Genomic DNA, 14,993 nt, shown 5'->3' on the forward strand with positions numbered 1-14,993 from the left:
CCATGTCCTTGCCATCGCCCTGTATCCTAGTCCTGTCCGTAGTACTTCAGTGTCTGTGTCTTGCACCTGGGTCCGTTCCCAGCCATCACCTTATGACAGAGCGAGCGAGAGTGACGAGAGATGGCAAGAGCGAGGGCGAGAGAGAAAGCAAGCGCAAGAGCGAGAGAGAGAAAGCGAGAGCGCGCCATGGGACAGTGTTCCAAAAAATAATATAAATCGTACGTCACCCCAGACTATCTAAAGTGTACCCCTGCCTAATAGGGGTCAAAAATAATGAGTGTTGCTCGCTGCACTGTTTGCAACAGTGACTTTTCTATTGCCCATGGTGGGTTAAAATGTAAAAGACATGTTGAGGTGAGTTTAACAGGTGTCATTCGTTCACCAGCATAGCTAACATTATTTAAACTAGCTGGCCAGCTGCTAAGGAGCTACTCTATTGCAGACATCCCACCTCTCCCGGAAGTTCTGGGAGTCTCCCACAAATTGATGGTGCTACCTCCCTGAAATGAGTTTTTGCAGGGTGGTCCGTCTGCTATCAGGCTCCTGAAGTAATGTGGTTAATTTCACTCACCTCAACTCTAAACTGTTTTCACAACCTATGGACTCACTTTCTGGGACTCAAGTTCTCTGCATTATTTATTTACTTGCCATTTGCATATACGTACTTGAACATCAAATATACTTCGAACTCTTAAGTTTGGCGCTTCTGTTAAGTTTTTTATTGTACCCGTGCATACATGTAATTTTGCATATGACAATAAACCTGACCTTGGCTCTCCTGGAATTCAGAACGATTAAGTTGAATAAACCATTCAACTTAACGCAATGCGCCTGCAAAGGTCCCGGAGCATGTGCAGGACAGCCCACTGGCACGTGTTCCAAGCTGGTGCTCAGGAGACCCAGCTCCCGCGAGATCTCACCCGGAAGTGTGGGGAGAGGAGGAACAATCCATCACCCATTCTCGCGAGATCTGATGGTGGGACGGCGGACGTTATTGTCGCCGGCGATGATGGGCTGGTATCAGTGGATTCTTCAGGTACCCGTACTTATTGTCTTATTTTCGAACGGAATATTTTCAGGGGAAGAGGTAATGATTGCTGGAAGGCGGATAATAACTGGGAGAAAGTTTCATTACAGAAATACTTAACAAGCTTGTGTTGCTAAGGGGCCCGTAAATACGCCGTTGCCGCATACGGAAAGGAATTTGTACTACAACTCCCAGCAGGCAGTGGGGGCGGAATGAGGCTAACACATGCGCAGAATGTGTCAGGCTGAGCCTAGTGTCGTCAATTTATTATCACTGACCTATGTTGGGAAGTTTGTTGTTTTTCCATAGCAGTGTAGGGCCATACATAAAAAAATATATAATTTACAATAAAATATAAATAGTACGAAAAGCAAAATACGGAAGTGGTGTACATGGTTCATTGTCTATTCAGAAATTTGATGGCGGAGGGAAAGAAGCTGTTCTTATACATTGAATACGTGTGTCTTCAGGCTCCTGTAACTCCACGCTAATTATGGTAACGTGAAGAGGGCTTGTGCTGGATAGGGAAGAGCGTCATTGATGATGGTTGCCGTCATCTTGAGGCACTGCATTTTGAAGATGTCTTTGATGGTGGGAAGTAGGGTTAGGGTACAACCCTCTGCGGTCTCTTACAATCATGCGCATTGGGGCCGCCATACCAGGCAGCGATGAACGAGCCAGAATACCGTGGTACATCTGTAGAAATCTGTTGGAGTCTTTGGTGACATACCAAATCTCCTCAAACTCGTAATCAAGAGACTCTTAGCTAGTTACATGGAGCTTAGAAAAATAGAGGGCTATGCGGTAGGGAAATTCTAGGCAGCTTCTAGAGTAGGTTACATTGTGGGCTAAAGGGCCAGTAATGTGCTGTAGATTTTCTGTCCTCTATGTATAGTCACTGGTGTGTGTTCTTCATGACTGCATCAATGTTTTGAGCCCAGGATAGATCCCCTGAGATGTTGGCGCCCAGAAACTTGAAGCTACTCACCCTTTCCATTGCTGATCCCTCAATGAGAACTGCTGTGCATCCCCTTCCCGAAGGCCACAACGAATTCCTTGCCTTATTGACATTGAATTGTTGTGACACCATGCAACTAGCTGATGAGATACACACTTAATCTCCCTCTCTCCTGTATGCCTCCTTGTTGCCATCTAAGGTTCTGCCAACTGTAGTTGTGTCATCAGCAAATTTATAAATGGTATTTGTGCCATGCCTAGCCACGTACATTAACTTTATTTGTCACGTGTCCATACCGATTTATTATTCAGTCAGAGAAAACACTCAGAGGCCACGTTTTCGCTCGATCAATTCTTTATTTAATTTGATCCGAGGAGAGGTAACCACCATACCCATTTGCAGCGTCTGGCAATCAACTCTGCCTAGCACGAGTACAAGGGTACATTTATATCCAGAGAAAAAGGTTTCAGTTAGCACCTGTTTCCCCTGTCCACGCTTATGACCGTTTTGTGGTTAGCAATTTCATCATGGTCACAACAGCTTCACGTGCAGAGGTACAGGTCAGTAAGCGCTTCTATTCTAAGAGATGAGCATGCAGTTGCAACATCCTAACCGTGCCCGGTTCTGTTGTCTAGTTCCCGCCCCTGCTATATTTTCCAGGCCACATACACCATTTAACCCTTCCTATCCCATACTCTAACTCCCTTTTCACTTACACATTCCCTCCTTTTATCATCTCAATGATAACCACCAATATCATGGAAATCCTCAGGTATTGGTTCAAGCAGCTCACCGGCTTCTACAGGATTCTTCACTACCATCATTGGTTTTGCTGGCATTAAGTTCCCTAGGGAGGCCATCATTCGGTTCAGAACACACTTTACTACGGCAATACAGACAGAGATTCCTATGATAGCCATTAGTGCGTAGATGGCACCATTAATCAACCAGTCCTTCCATGCTCCTAATCCCCAGTTTCCCCATCCTCCCCAGTCTGTTCCTTCCTTAATTGATCCTAATTGTTCATCTATTTGGTTCACATAGCGTCTTATGTTTGCAGTGGCATCGTCCAGGCCCATTATGCATTGGTCTTTTACGATAACACATACCTCACCTTCCTTCGCAAGGAGATAATCAAGGGCATAACGGTTCTGCATGGAGAAGAGGCGTAGTTGGCTAAGGTTGTCCGTTATGAGCTTTAATGCCCCACAGGTAGCGTTTCCAAGACTTGTGAGGCTGCAAGCTAAGTAGCTCCTATTGTGGGCTGCCATGACTGCTCCGGAAGCCCCTAGGGAGAAAAAGCCAGCCGCCCAATACCCAGCCACTTGTCCCGGGGTGAGGGTAGTCAGTTTCCGGTAGTCCACACAGAACTCTTGGGAAACCTCTCTCTTAAGTCTTGCAGGTGGCGGTGCCAGGGGCCCGCAGGCCCCTGGGCAGGGAACCGCAGTGGGGAAGAAGGTGCCATAGGCCACTGAGGAAAGATCAGGGTATTCCAGGAAATTGGTGGCCGTGCCATTGTGGAAGAAGAAATAACCCTGAGAAGTGTACAGGGTTTCAGTACATCCCTTGGCTGTCATCAGATACCCATGGTCCTTCCAGGCACTTGGGCTTTTACCGGGAGGACAAGAGGCCCATTTGATCCCCTGGATGTAGTCTGGGCGGGGGAACAGGTGGTTGTAAACTCGGAGGTGTGTGCAGTTTCCTTCTCCGCATAGAAGGTGTTCTCCCCGGGACAGGGGCACACAATTCGACTTACTACAGGTACAGATGACGCTCTGCCCTTTGTTTGAGGGGTGACATTGCCTTCTTTGCAGATGCCATATAGGCAGGCGAGGGGTGTGCAGGCAAAAATGTCGGAGCATCCTCATCCTGTCCCAGTGTAACAGTTGTCAAAGCCTGGGCCTCCCCATGGGGGTTTGGGGTTGCCCTCCCACCAGAGGTCTCCCTTAAACCATTCCGCACTGTAACGGTGGTCGCTACTTGTCCATGTAATGTTAGCCGGAGGAAGTAGACAGTCCGCCACAGGGGCCTTGGTGGGGTCATAGATAAGTTTCACCCTCCTTTCCTTAGGCAGGGTACTGTCACGGGGGGGGGGGGCGCACCAGAAAGGTTGGTAAGTGCGGTCCCAGTGCGGGAAGATAGTGAATAGGGAGGAGACACTTGTGGGGCGGGGGGGGGGGGGAGGATAACAGACGATAGTGGTTCCAGATAATTGTCTTATGTACCTTTTGAAAATAATTTTCACTGATATACCCTGGGGGGGGGGGGGCGCCTTCCAAGCGTGGAGCTTTCGGTGAAACCCCAATTCTTTTTTTTTCTCAAGGTGCCCCTCTTTGAGCCCACTAAGGATGTTGAGGTCCCTTTTAGGGCTCCCTGGGAACACCTTCCTTTATAGTACTTGTTTACTAGTTAGTTCTCCATTCAGTTCCTTCTGCATTCAAAATCAAACCTGCAGCTTCCGTACCGACAGGGGAGGACCCAAGACTTCCTTCCGTCCAGGACTAGCCCAGCGGTCCGGTTGCTCGAGCTTTCCGGAACAGTAATTGATCTTGGTAATGTTCCATTCCCCCAATTCATCATCCCCATCACCCTCACACATCAGAACATCCTGACTGCAGAGATGATATTCCCTATTTTCCCACTCTGTATTGCAGGTATGTACTCGTCCCCTGATCCTACCCATAGTTCCTACTATCCCTAGAAGGATACAAACAATCAAAGTTATCCTACCTTCCATCCCCCCGGGCACGGTTTTAGGGCTGTGGCACTCCAAAAAGACAAAGTTCAATCATACACAGGGGGCAATCTTAGTACAATTACCAGTACTCTTTTAGTCCTTCATAGTTCCTGGTAATTCTGGGTCCCAGCATTTGCAGTCGCTCAGATGGATCCAGCACTCTTGTCCTTCCACCTTGACCACTGAAGGGGTCTGCAGGAGGACCTGGTGCGGTCCCTTCCACCGAGGTCCCAGCTTTGGTCTTTTCTAGTCTGGGATCAGCACCCAGTCGCCAGGTTTGGGGTTAGGCCAGTCGCTGTGCTTGCTCCCTCCTTATAGGCTTTCACAACCTGAGTATGGAGGAACTTCAAAGAGAGAGTTAATCGCCTACAATAGTCCTGTAATTCTTGTCCCATTACTTGTAAGTCCACTACGGGAGGGGGAGATCTGTCACTGTCCCAGGGAGTCCTGCCAGATCATCCATAAACTATCTCTGCTGCGGTTAGTCCTGTCCCAATCTGGGGAGTGATCCGCATATGATATAGTGCCAGCGGAAGCACTTTCAACCAATTCTGTCTGGTCTCTAGGGTTAGTTTAGTCAATTTGTCCTTTAGTATCCCATTAACCCTTTCCTCCAGTCCTGCCGCTACAGGATGGTGGGAGTAATGGAACTGCTGGTCTATCTTTAGTAATTCACAGAGTTCCTTATTGATCTTTCCAACGAAGTGCGGCCCGTTGTCTGAAGACAAGCGACAGAGGATTCCAAATCGTGGTATGGTGTCCTTTACTAGTATCTTAACCACCGTACTTGCTTTGTTATTGGTGGTTAGAAAAGCCTCTATCCACCTGCTAAACACATCTACTATCACCAAGCAATATTTGTAACAGTGTACTCGAGGCAGCTCAGTAAAGTCCATTTGTAACACTTCAAAAGGCCCTCCTGGAAGTGGAGTCCAGCCTCTTTCGCATCTGATAGATTTTCCAGGGTTTACCTTCTGGCAGGTTAGGCATCGCCTGGCTCTGTCCTTTGCTGCCTCCTGCATGTTAGGGCTCCACCCGGTTCTGAGCAATATCGCACACATTCCCTCCTTGCCCAGATGTGTATCAGTGTGTATTTTATTGACAAGAAGGGGTAACCATGCATCTGGGGCACATATTTGTCCCGCTGGTGTCTGCCAGAAACGCGTTAGAGTCTTGAACGCAATTGTGGTCGCGCCTCAGGTCAGTCTCAGCCTCATGGGTGTCCCTCTGGGACTGCAAAATGGTGGATATGTCAGGACTATTAGGGGCCTGCGTGATAGCAATGCACGCTGTTCTATGCTCACTTCCCAGGGGCCAAGTAGGGACGCTTCTTTCGCTGCTGCGTCGGCGCGGAGTTACCCTGGGTCACCGAGGAGGCGTCTGTTAAATGGGCAGCGCATTTAATAATTGCCAATTTGGAGGGCAAGAGTATGGCTTTAAGCAAGTTGGACATATAATCGGAATTGGCAATAGGTTTGCCCATCGAGGTCTGGAATCCGCGATGCGCCCAGAGGGACCTGAAGTCATGGGCAACGCCAAAGGCATAGCGGGAGTCCGTATATATATTTGCGCTGAAATGCAAGCCCTAGTAAGGGCGAACAATTCCGCCTTCTGGGCCGAAACGGGAGATTTAAGGGCCGCTGCTTCTAAGGTCTGGGAGGGGGATGACATAGCGTAGTCAGCCACCCAGTCGCCTGCAGGGGAGATCGAAGAGGATCCGTCCACGAAAAGAGTAAGGTCAGGGTTGGGTAGTGCATGGTCAGAAAGGTCAGGTCAGGGGGAGGTAAGAAAGTAGTTAAGTTCTATGCAAGAGTGAGGGGGGTTGGTTAGGGGTGTCGGTGGCCCCTGTAAAAAGGACACTGGATTGATAGCAGAGCAATATTCAAAAGTAAGGAGAGGGTTCTGAAGGAGGGCAATCTCGTATCGATTAAGGCGGGCCTGGGTAAGATGTTGGGTACTGTGTGTAGTGAGCAGCGCCGTAATCATGTGGGAGGTATAAACTGCTACCGGCTGGCTGGTGATATTAGCAGCTGCCGTGACCATGCTGTAGACGGTGGGTAATGCTTTAGTACACGGGGGAAAGCCCTGGGCCACTGGGTCCAAGGCTACGGAATAGCAGGCAACCGGACGGCGTTGGTCTCCGCGTGTTTGTGCCAAAACCGCTGTTGCACAGTCCTAAGTGGGAATTGTCGAGTCAATGGAGGCCAGTCATTCCGGGAATCATGATCAAAATTAGAGTTGGGGTCTGGATCATCAGGGTCCGGGGGGTCTAGGGTGGGACCATTGCCCAACAGCCCGTCAGTTGGCGAGCCACCGCGTTGTGCTTCGGCCAGGGCTTTGGGACTGGAATCTGGGAGTGCTGTGTGGTCCACCAGCGAGTTCGGGTAGCAACATAGTTCGAAAATTGTGGGGTACCTGATCCGCCATTAGTAATAGTCCCGGGAAGTATGGAGGATGCCGGGACGGGGGCCGTTACGGGGGTTGATGTGGGAATAGGAGAATAGGGTGGTTTCGAGACCTGACCTGAAGGATTTGGTAAACCGGGTGGGGGAGGAAGTGGGATTTCTGCAGGGCCTGAAGGAACTATTACACCCTCATTGTCGGTTTCTTCGCCGGTGTCAAATAAAATCTGCAGTCCTGACATATCCAAAGGTGCACCTTTCCCAGTTGATTTAATTTGTTTATCAAATAATTCACATAAGGCCTTAAAATTACATATGGTTGGTCGGACCTGGCCCTGATCCTCGGTAATAGGGATGTTTCGTTTTTTGGTATTTTCTTCCCAGGATGTCTGTCTGGAACGCTCATTTAATCTGTCCGCTATTTTTACCCACTTCGTAATCGAATCTTTCCATTACTGAGAGTGATTTTGCTTCCAGACTTCAGTCACTGCTTTTTTGCATTTGACCAGGTCCCAAGTTCCTCCCAACGGCCAATTCCCCCCCTCCCCAATCTTTTATTTAAGCGCGCACTAAGACGTCTTAGATTCTTTTCCAGCTCCGGATTCTCCTTACACATCTTTCCGAGTGGGGTGGTAACGTCCCCCTTATCCAAAGTCTGACCCATGTTTATCACTTTACTCCCACATCCACTTCCAGGTCCTGACCTTTGCGTGGGGGATTTCCCCTCTTGACAACCAGTCTAAGGCTGGATGCAGTTTCGGTGAAATATCACCTGCCCCTTCCTGATTCTTTTTACTGCGGTACTCACGTGTGAGGCGACCCCAACTCAGTCACTCGTAGAAAAGCGAGATTTCCACTAATTCACAAGTGTACCTAAAACGTTTTTACAGCATCCGGATAGACTGCAGGGGAGAGCCACTTCCCCTGTGTTTGGCCAAACGTCTGCTCTGCCCTGTGCTGATCAATTTAATCTACACGCCCTGTCCCCTCCTACGCCAATTAGAATGGTTACCAGCTTCAAAATGTAATAGGTTACCGCCACTAACCCGCTGACCAATTTGCTGTAACACACTCAAAGAAAAATGTAATAGATCACTACCAATGATCTGCTGCCCAATTTATTAGCACCGGCAGGCTTTAATACTCACAATACTTCTTCGGGGATTCTAACCCCTCATTGAGGTCCCGGACCTCCAAAACAAATCCTGCTCGTCGGCCCCTGGCCTCGGAGTCCCGGACTCCTCGTTTTTCAGACACTGTTTCTCTGCGCGTCAGCCCCTGGCCTCGGAGTCCCCGACTCCCCGTTCTTCAGACACTATTTCTCTGCGCGTCGGCCCCTGGCCTCGGAGTCCCGGACTCCCTGTTTCTCACACACTGTTTCTCTGTGCGTCGGCCCCTGGTCTTGGAGTCCCTGACTCCCCGTTTTTCAGACACTGTTTCTCTGCGCGTCGGCCCCTGGCCTCGGAGTCCCCGACTCCCCGTTTTTCAGACACTATTTCACTGCGCGTTGGCCCCTGGCCCCGGGGTCCCCGACTCCCCGTTTCTCAGACACTGTTTCTCTGCGCGTCGGCCCCTGGCCCCGGGGTCCCCGACTCCCCGTTTCTCAGACACTGTTTCTCTGCGCGTCAGCCCCTGGCCCCGGGGTCCCCGACTCCCCGTTTCTCAGACACTGTTTCTCTGCACGTCGGCCCCTGGCCCCGGGGTCCCCGACTCCCCGTTTCTCAGACACTGTTTCTCTGCGCGTCGGCCCCTGGCCCCGGGGTCCCCGACTCCCCGTTTCTCAGACACTGTTTCTCTGCGTGTCGGCCCCGGGGTCCCCGACTCCCCGTTTTTCAGACACTATTTCACTGCGCGTCGGCCCCTGGTCTTGGAGTCCCCGACTCCCCATTTTTCAGACACTATTTCTCATACAGATTCTCTTATCAGAAATCAATCAACGTTAAAACCACCTACCCTCGTGGCCTCTACCGACTGTGGTCTGTGCAATCCGCTGAGCAGCTCAACAGGAACCCTGAGGGGAGCAAGCAATCAAAGGAGACCGTGCGAGGACCGGGGGAAAGTCACCCTGTGGGCCCGTCCATCTCAGCGGCGTGCAGTGGATCGCCAGTTCACTAACACCAGGATCGCTGGAGGCTCCTGTTGGGACTCCTGGCTGGCTCGCCAAATTGTCCATACCCATTCGCTATTCAGTCGGAGAAAACAATCAGAGACCACATATTCGCTCGATCAATTCTTTATTTAATTTGATCCGAGGAGAGGTAACCACCATACCCATTTGCAGCATCTGGCAATCAACTCTGCCTAACACGAGTACAAGGGTACATTTATATCCAGAGAAAAAGGTTTCAGTTAGCACCTGTTTCCCCTGTCCACGCTTATGACCGTTTTGTGGTTAGCAATTTCATCATGGTCACAACAGCTTCACGTGCAGAGGTACAGGTCAGTAAGCGCTTCTATTCTAAGAGATGAGCATGCAGTTGCAACATCCTAACCGTGCCCGGTTCTGTTGTCTAGTTCCCGCCCCTGCTATATTTTCCAGGTCACATACACCATTTAACCCTTCTTATCCCGTACTCTAACCCCCTTTTCACTTACACACATGTATATTGAAACTTAGCATGAATGGCATTGTTTGTGTCAACGGCCAACACAGTCTGACAATGTGCTGGGTCAGCCTGCAAGTGTCACCATATCTCCAGCCACAACTCACTGACTGTAACTGGTACATCTTCGGAATGTGGTAGGAAACCCACACGGTCACGGGGAGAACGTACAAACTGTGGTGGGAATTGAATCCGGTCGTGATCACTGTTGTAGAGCAGTGGGTTAAGCAAGCATTCTTGAGGTGTGCCTGTGCTGATTGTCAGCGAGGAGGAGATGTTTTTCCTGATTTGTACTAGTGGTCTCCAGTGAGGAAGTCAAGGATCCAGTTGCATAGCAGTGTCAAATGCTGTTGAGCTACTGTTGATTGGAAAGCTTAGGTGGGTTTTCTTTTTCATCTTTCTGCAGGAGCTGCCTGACCCCCTGAGTATTTTAAGCAATTTGTTGTTTTTGTTTTAAGGTTCTCGGCATTTGTAGGGTTGGCTGAACCACACCGAGTGAGGGAATGCATGTGTGCAGAGGCCTCAGCTCACCCATTGGTTTTGTTTATTATTATTGTCACATGTACTGAGATACAGTGAAAAACTTGTGCACTGTTCATACAGATCAGTTCATTACATAGTGCATTGGGGAAAGGACAAGGTAGAACAATAACAGAGTGCCAAATAAAATCTTGCAGCTACAGAGAGTGCAGTGTAGGCAAACAATAAGGTGCAGGGGTCATGGTGAGGTAGGCTGTGAGGTCATGATGAGGTAGGCTGTCAGGAGTCCATCTTATCATATTAGGTGACCATTCAGAATCAGAAACATGTTTATTATCACTGACATAAGTCAGGACATTTGTTATTTTGCAGTATAGTGTGATACATAAAAGTATTTCTATAAGATAATAAAAATAGTGCAAAAGATGAATAACAGGTTAGTGTTTCTGTAACTGTAGGGTAGAGTGGCCGTTGTTTTGGTGGGAAGTGAGTTGTAGTGAAGGGGTAATGATCCTCTCCAAGGCAGGCTCCCTGCCAGCAGAAAGTTGAATGGAAATCCGTATTCTTATTCTTCTTCTGCCCATCACCCTTCCTGTGTCACAGTCCACCGTGAGAGCAGCTCAGCAGAGGCCTTGGTCCTGGACCATAGGGCTTCCGTTTTCACTACACAAATTCAAACATTGATGGCAGAGTTGGAAATTAGTATAGTTATAAGAAATAATTGAATTGGGCCACATGTTTAGTTAAATCAGTAAGACCAAGGGATTGACTGTATACTTCAAGGAGGTGGGGGAAGTTGAGGGAACCTAAACTAATCCTCTTTGAGGGATCAGGAGTGGAAAGGATGAGCAGTTTCAAAATTTTTGAAGATCTATCCTGAGCCCAGCATATTGATGCAATTATGAAGTCTGAGGAGATTTGGTATGTCACCAAAGGCTCCTAACAATTTTCTACAAATGTACCCTGGAGAGCATTCTAACTGGTTCTATCACCATCTGGTATGGAGGGGCTACTGCATGGGATCGCACTAAACTGCAGATAGTTGTGAACTTAACTAACTCCATCATGGGTACTAGCCTCTCCATCATTGAGGACATCTTCACAAACTGATGTCTCGGAAACGCGGCATCCATCATTAGGGACCCCCATCACCCAGGACATGCCCTCTTATCATTTCTACCATCAGGGAGGAGGTGCAGGAGACTGAAAATATACACTCAACACTTTAAGAACAACTTCAACCCCTCCATCAGATTTCTGAATGGACAATGAATCCATGTACATTATCTCACTATTTTTGTACTGGTTACGTATATATATTTTGTGTGTGTGTATATATATATATATAAATTTTTAAGTACTTTAGTCTATTTTATTTACTGTACTGCTGCTGTAAAACAAAAAAATTCACAACATATGTCAGTGATATTAATTCTGATTCTGATTATAAAATCTTTCCAGCTCTCCAATAATCAGAATCACTGGCAAATGTTGCGAATTTTATTTTGTGGCAGCATTAAAATGCAAAGCCCCAAATAAAACTTAGGAAATACATAAATAGTGAAAAAGACAAAAACGCAGTAGTGTTCATGGGCAGTTCAGAAGTCTGATGGCAAAGGGGAAGAAGCTTCTTTAAACGTTGAGTGTGAATATTCAGGCTCCTGTACCTTACCCCAATGGTAGTAATGAGAAAAGGACCTCTTCAAGTTTAAGTTCAAGTTTCGCTATTTAACCATATTTATGTGGACAGCTAAATGAAACTATGTTCCTCTGAAACCTAGCTGTAAAACTGTGCATATATCACAAACAGCACATAATAGAATAACAATAATGTTAACAGATAATTAATATTCTGTCCATATACAAGTTGCCAAAGTTAAATATACAACAGTATTACTGCTACTGGTACCGTCATTAATAATGTATACTCAGTGGTGGAACTGTGTTCAGAGGTCTCACAACCTGGGAGAAGAGCTGTTACCCAGCCTAACAGGTAACTTCTGCCTGACGGTAGGAGGTCAAAGTGATTGTGGGACAGATGGGAAGGATTCTTGACAATGCCGAGGGCTCTGCGACTGCAGTGTTTCTGGTATATAGAAACATAGAAAATAGGTGCAGGAGTCAGCCATTCGGCCCTTCGAGCCTGCACCGCCATTCAGTATGATCATGGCTGATCATCCAACTCAGAACCCTGTACCAGCCTTCCCTCCATAACCCCTGATCCCTTTAGCCACAAGGGCCATATCTAACTCCCTCTTAAATATAGCCAATGAACTGGCCTCAACTGTTTCCTGTGGCAGAGAATTCCACAGATTCACCACTCTCTGTGTGAAGAAGTTTTTCCTAATCTCGGTCTTAAAAGGCTTCCCCTTTATCCTCAAACTGTGACCCCTCGTTCTGGACTTCCCCAACATCGGGAACAATCTTCCTGCATCTAGCCTGTCCAATCCCTTTAGGATTTTATACGTTTCAATTAGATCCCCCCTCAATCTTCTAAATTCCAATGAGTATAAGCCTAGTTGATCCAGTCTTTCATCATATAAAAGTCCTGCCATCCCAGGAATCAATCTGGTGAACCTTCTTTGTACTCCCTCTATGGCAAGGATGTCTTTCCTCAGATTAGGGGACCAAAACTGCACACAATACTCCAGGTGTGGTCTCATCAAGGCCTTGTACAACTGCAGTAGTACCTCCCTGCTCCTGTACTCGAATCCTCTTGCTATAAATGCCAGCATACCATTCGCCTTTTTCACCACCTGCTGTACCTGCATGCCCACTTTCAATGACTGGTGTATAATGACACCCAGGTCTCATTTCACCTCCCCTTTTCCTAATTGGACACCATTCAGATAATAATCTGTTTTCCTGTTTTTGCCACCAAAGTGGATAACCTCACATTTATCCACATTAAATTGCATCTGCCATGAAATTGCCCACTCACCTAACCTATCCAAGTCACCCTGCATCCTCTTAGCATCCTCCTCACAGCTAACACTGCCACCCAGCTTCGTGTCATCCGCAAACTTGGAGATGCTGCATTTAATTCCCTCATCTAAGTCATTAATATATATTGTAAACTGGGGTTCCAGCACTGAGCCTTGCGGTACCCCACTTGTCACTTCCTGCCATTCTGAAAAGGTCCCATTTATTCCCACTCTTTGCTTCCTGTCTGCCAACCAATTCTCTATCCACATCAATACCTTACCCCCAATACCGTGTGCTTTAAGTTTGCACACTAATCTCCTGTGTGGGACCTTGTCAAAAGCCTTTTGAAAATCCAAATATACCACATCCACTGGTTCTCCCCGATCAACTCTACTAGTTACATCTTCAAAAAACTCTATGAGATTCGTCAGACATGATTTTCCTTTCACAAATCCATGCTGACTTTGTCCGATGATTTCACCGCTTTCCAAATGTGCTGTTATCACATCTTTGATAACTGACTCTAGCATTTTCCCCACCACCGATGTCAGGCTAACCGGTCTATAATTGCCCGGTTTCTCTCTCCCTCCTTTTTTAAAAAGTGGGGTTACATTAGCCACCCTCCAATCCTCAGGAACTAGTCTAGAATCTAAAGAGTTTGAAAAATTATCACTAATGCATCCACTATTTCTTGGGCTACTTCCTTAAGCACTCTGGGATGGAGACCATCTGGCCTGGGGGATTTATCTGCCTTTAATCCCTTCAATTTACCTAACACCACTTCCCTACTAACATGTATTTCCCTCAGTTCCTTCATATGTCCTGAATAATGGAAGCATTAGCAAGTCAGGCAGAACCTTTGCACGGAATGAACGGTCAACATTTCAGTCTGAGGTCCTTGACCAGGACTCTTCATAGATGCTGCCTCTCATCCTGAGTTCCTCAAACATTTTGCACGTGTTGCTCAAGATTATCAGCATCTGCAGAATCTCTTGTTTATGGTGGATGTTGAGGGCATTTAATAATGGCTGCCACCATCTTGAGGCACCAGTGTTCTCGATCATGGGAAGGATTGTGCCTGTGATCCTGCTGCCTCAGTCTACACCACTCTGCGGCCTCCTGTGTATTGGAGTATCCATAACAAGCTGTGATGCAGCCAGTCTGAAAACTCAGCACCAAACATCCTGAGCTGCTTCTCGGTATCAACCTTCTGCTGAAACAGGTCGATGGCAGGCACTGTCTCCCTGCCCCTACACTCACCTCTGGAGCATCTGGACAGTACAGGCACCTACATTAGAATATTGTTTATTGATTAAAGCTCTGCCTTAGTGCTATAATAATAAAAAATTCATCGCCAAACTCCAGACCCTGTGAGCCATCACATCCCTCTGCAACTGGATCCCTGAGTTCCTGACCAACAGCTCATAATCAGTAAGGACAGGCAGCAACACCTCAGCCATAATTACTCTAAATACTGATGTTCCACAAGGTTGTGTCCTTAGGCCCTACTCTACTCCCTGAGTGCGTGGCCAGGTTCTGCTTTAACTCCTGATAGAAATTTGCAGATGATGCCACTGTAGTGAACAGCATTTCAAATATGAGTTAGAATTCAGGAGAGAGATAGAAAGCTTAGTGACAACAGCATTTCCCTTAATATTAGCAAAGCAAGAGAGCTGCTCTTTGACTTCAGAAAGAGCAGGCGGTGCACATCCTCCTATCTACGTTAACGGTGTTGAGGTTTAGAGCTTCGAGTTCCTAGGAGTGAACATAGCCTGTCCTGTTCCAACCTCATAGATGCCATTGTCAAGAAACCTCACTTCCTCAGAAGGCTGAAGAAATTTGGCGCGTCCCTGATGAACTT

The 14,993-nt window shown here is 47.5% G+C and overlaps 1 protein-coding gene across 3 annotated transcripts in view; it reads left to right on the forward strand.

Moving 5' to 3' along the window:
* Window positions 1-902: 902 nt before the first annotated feature.
* stk16 (serine/threonine kinase 16) overlaps window positions 903-14,993 on the forward strand; it is a 59,145-nt gene continuing 45,054 nt past the window's right edge. The window contains exon 1 of one of the 3 annotated variants that reach the window (XM_063051364.1): window positions 903-1,036. Coding sequence is in view for 1 of the 3 variants with exons in the window: in XM_063051363.1 (XP_062907433.1) it covers window positions 9,502-9,563 (62 nt within the window). In the remaining 2 variants the exon portion in view is untranslated. Of the gene's footprint in view, window positions 1,037-9,328; window positions 9,383-9,420; window positions 9,564-14,993 lie in introns of those variants that run through there. The other 2 variants (XM_063051366.1, XM_063051363.1) reach the window with 2 other exon arrangements.

Source organism: Mobula hypostoma, chromosome 6, assembly GCF_963921235.1.
Source record: "Mobula hypostoma chromosome 6, sMobHyp1.1, whole genome shotgun sequence".
Lineage (NCBI taxonomy): Eukaryota > Metazoa > Chordata > Chondrichthyes > Myliobatiformes > Myliobatidae > Mobula > Mobula hypostoma.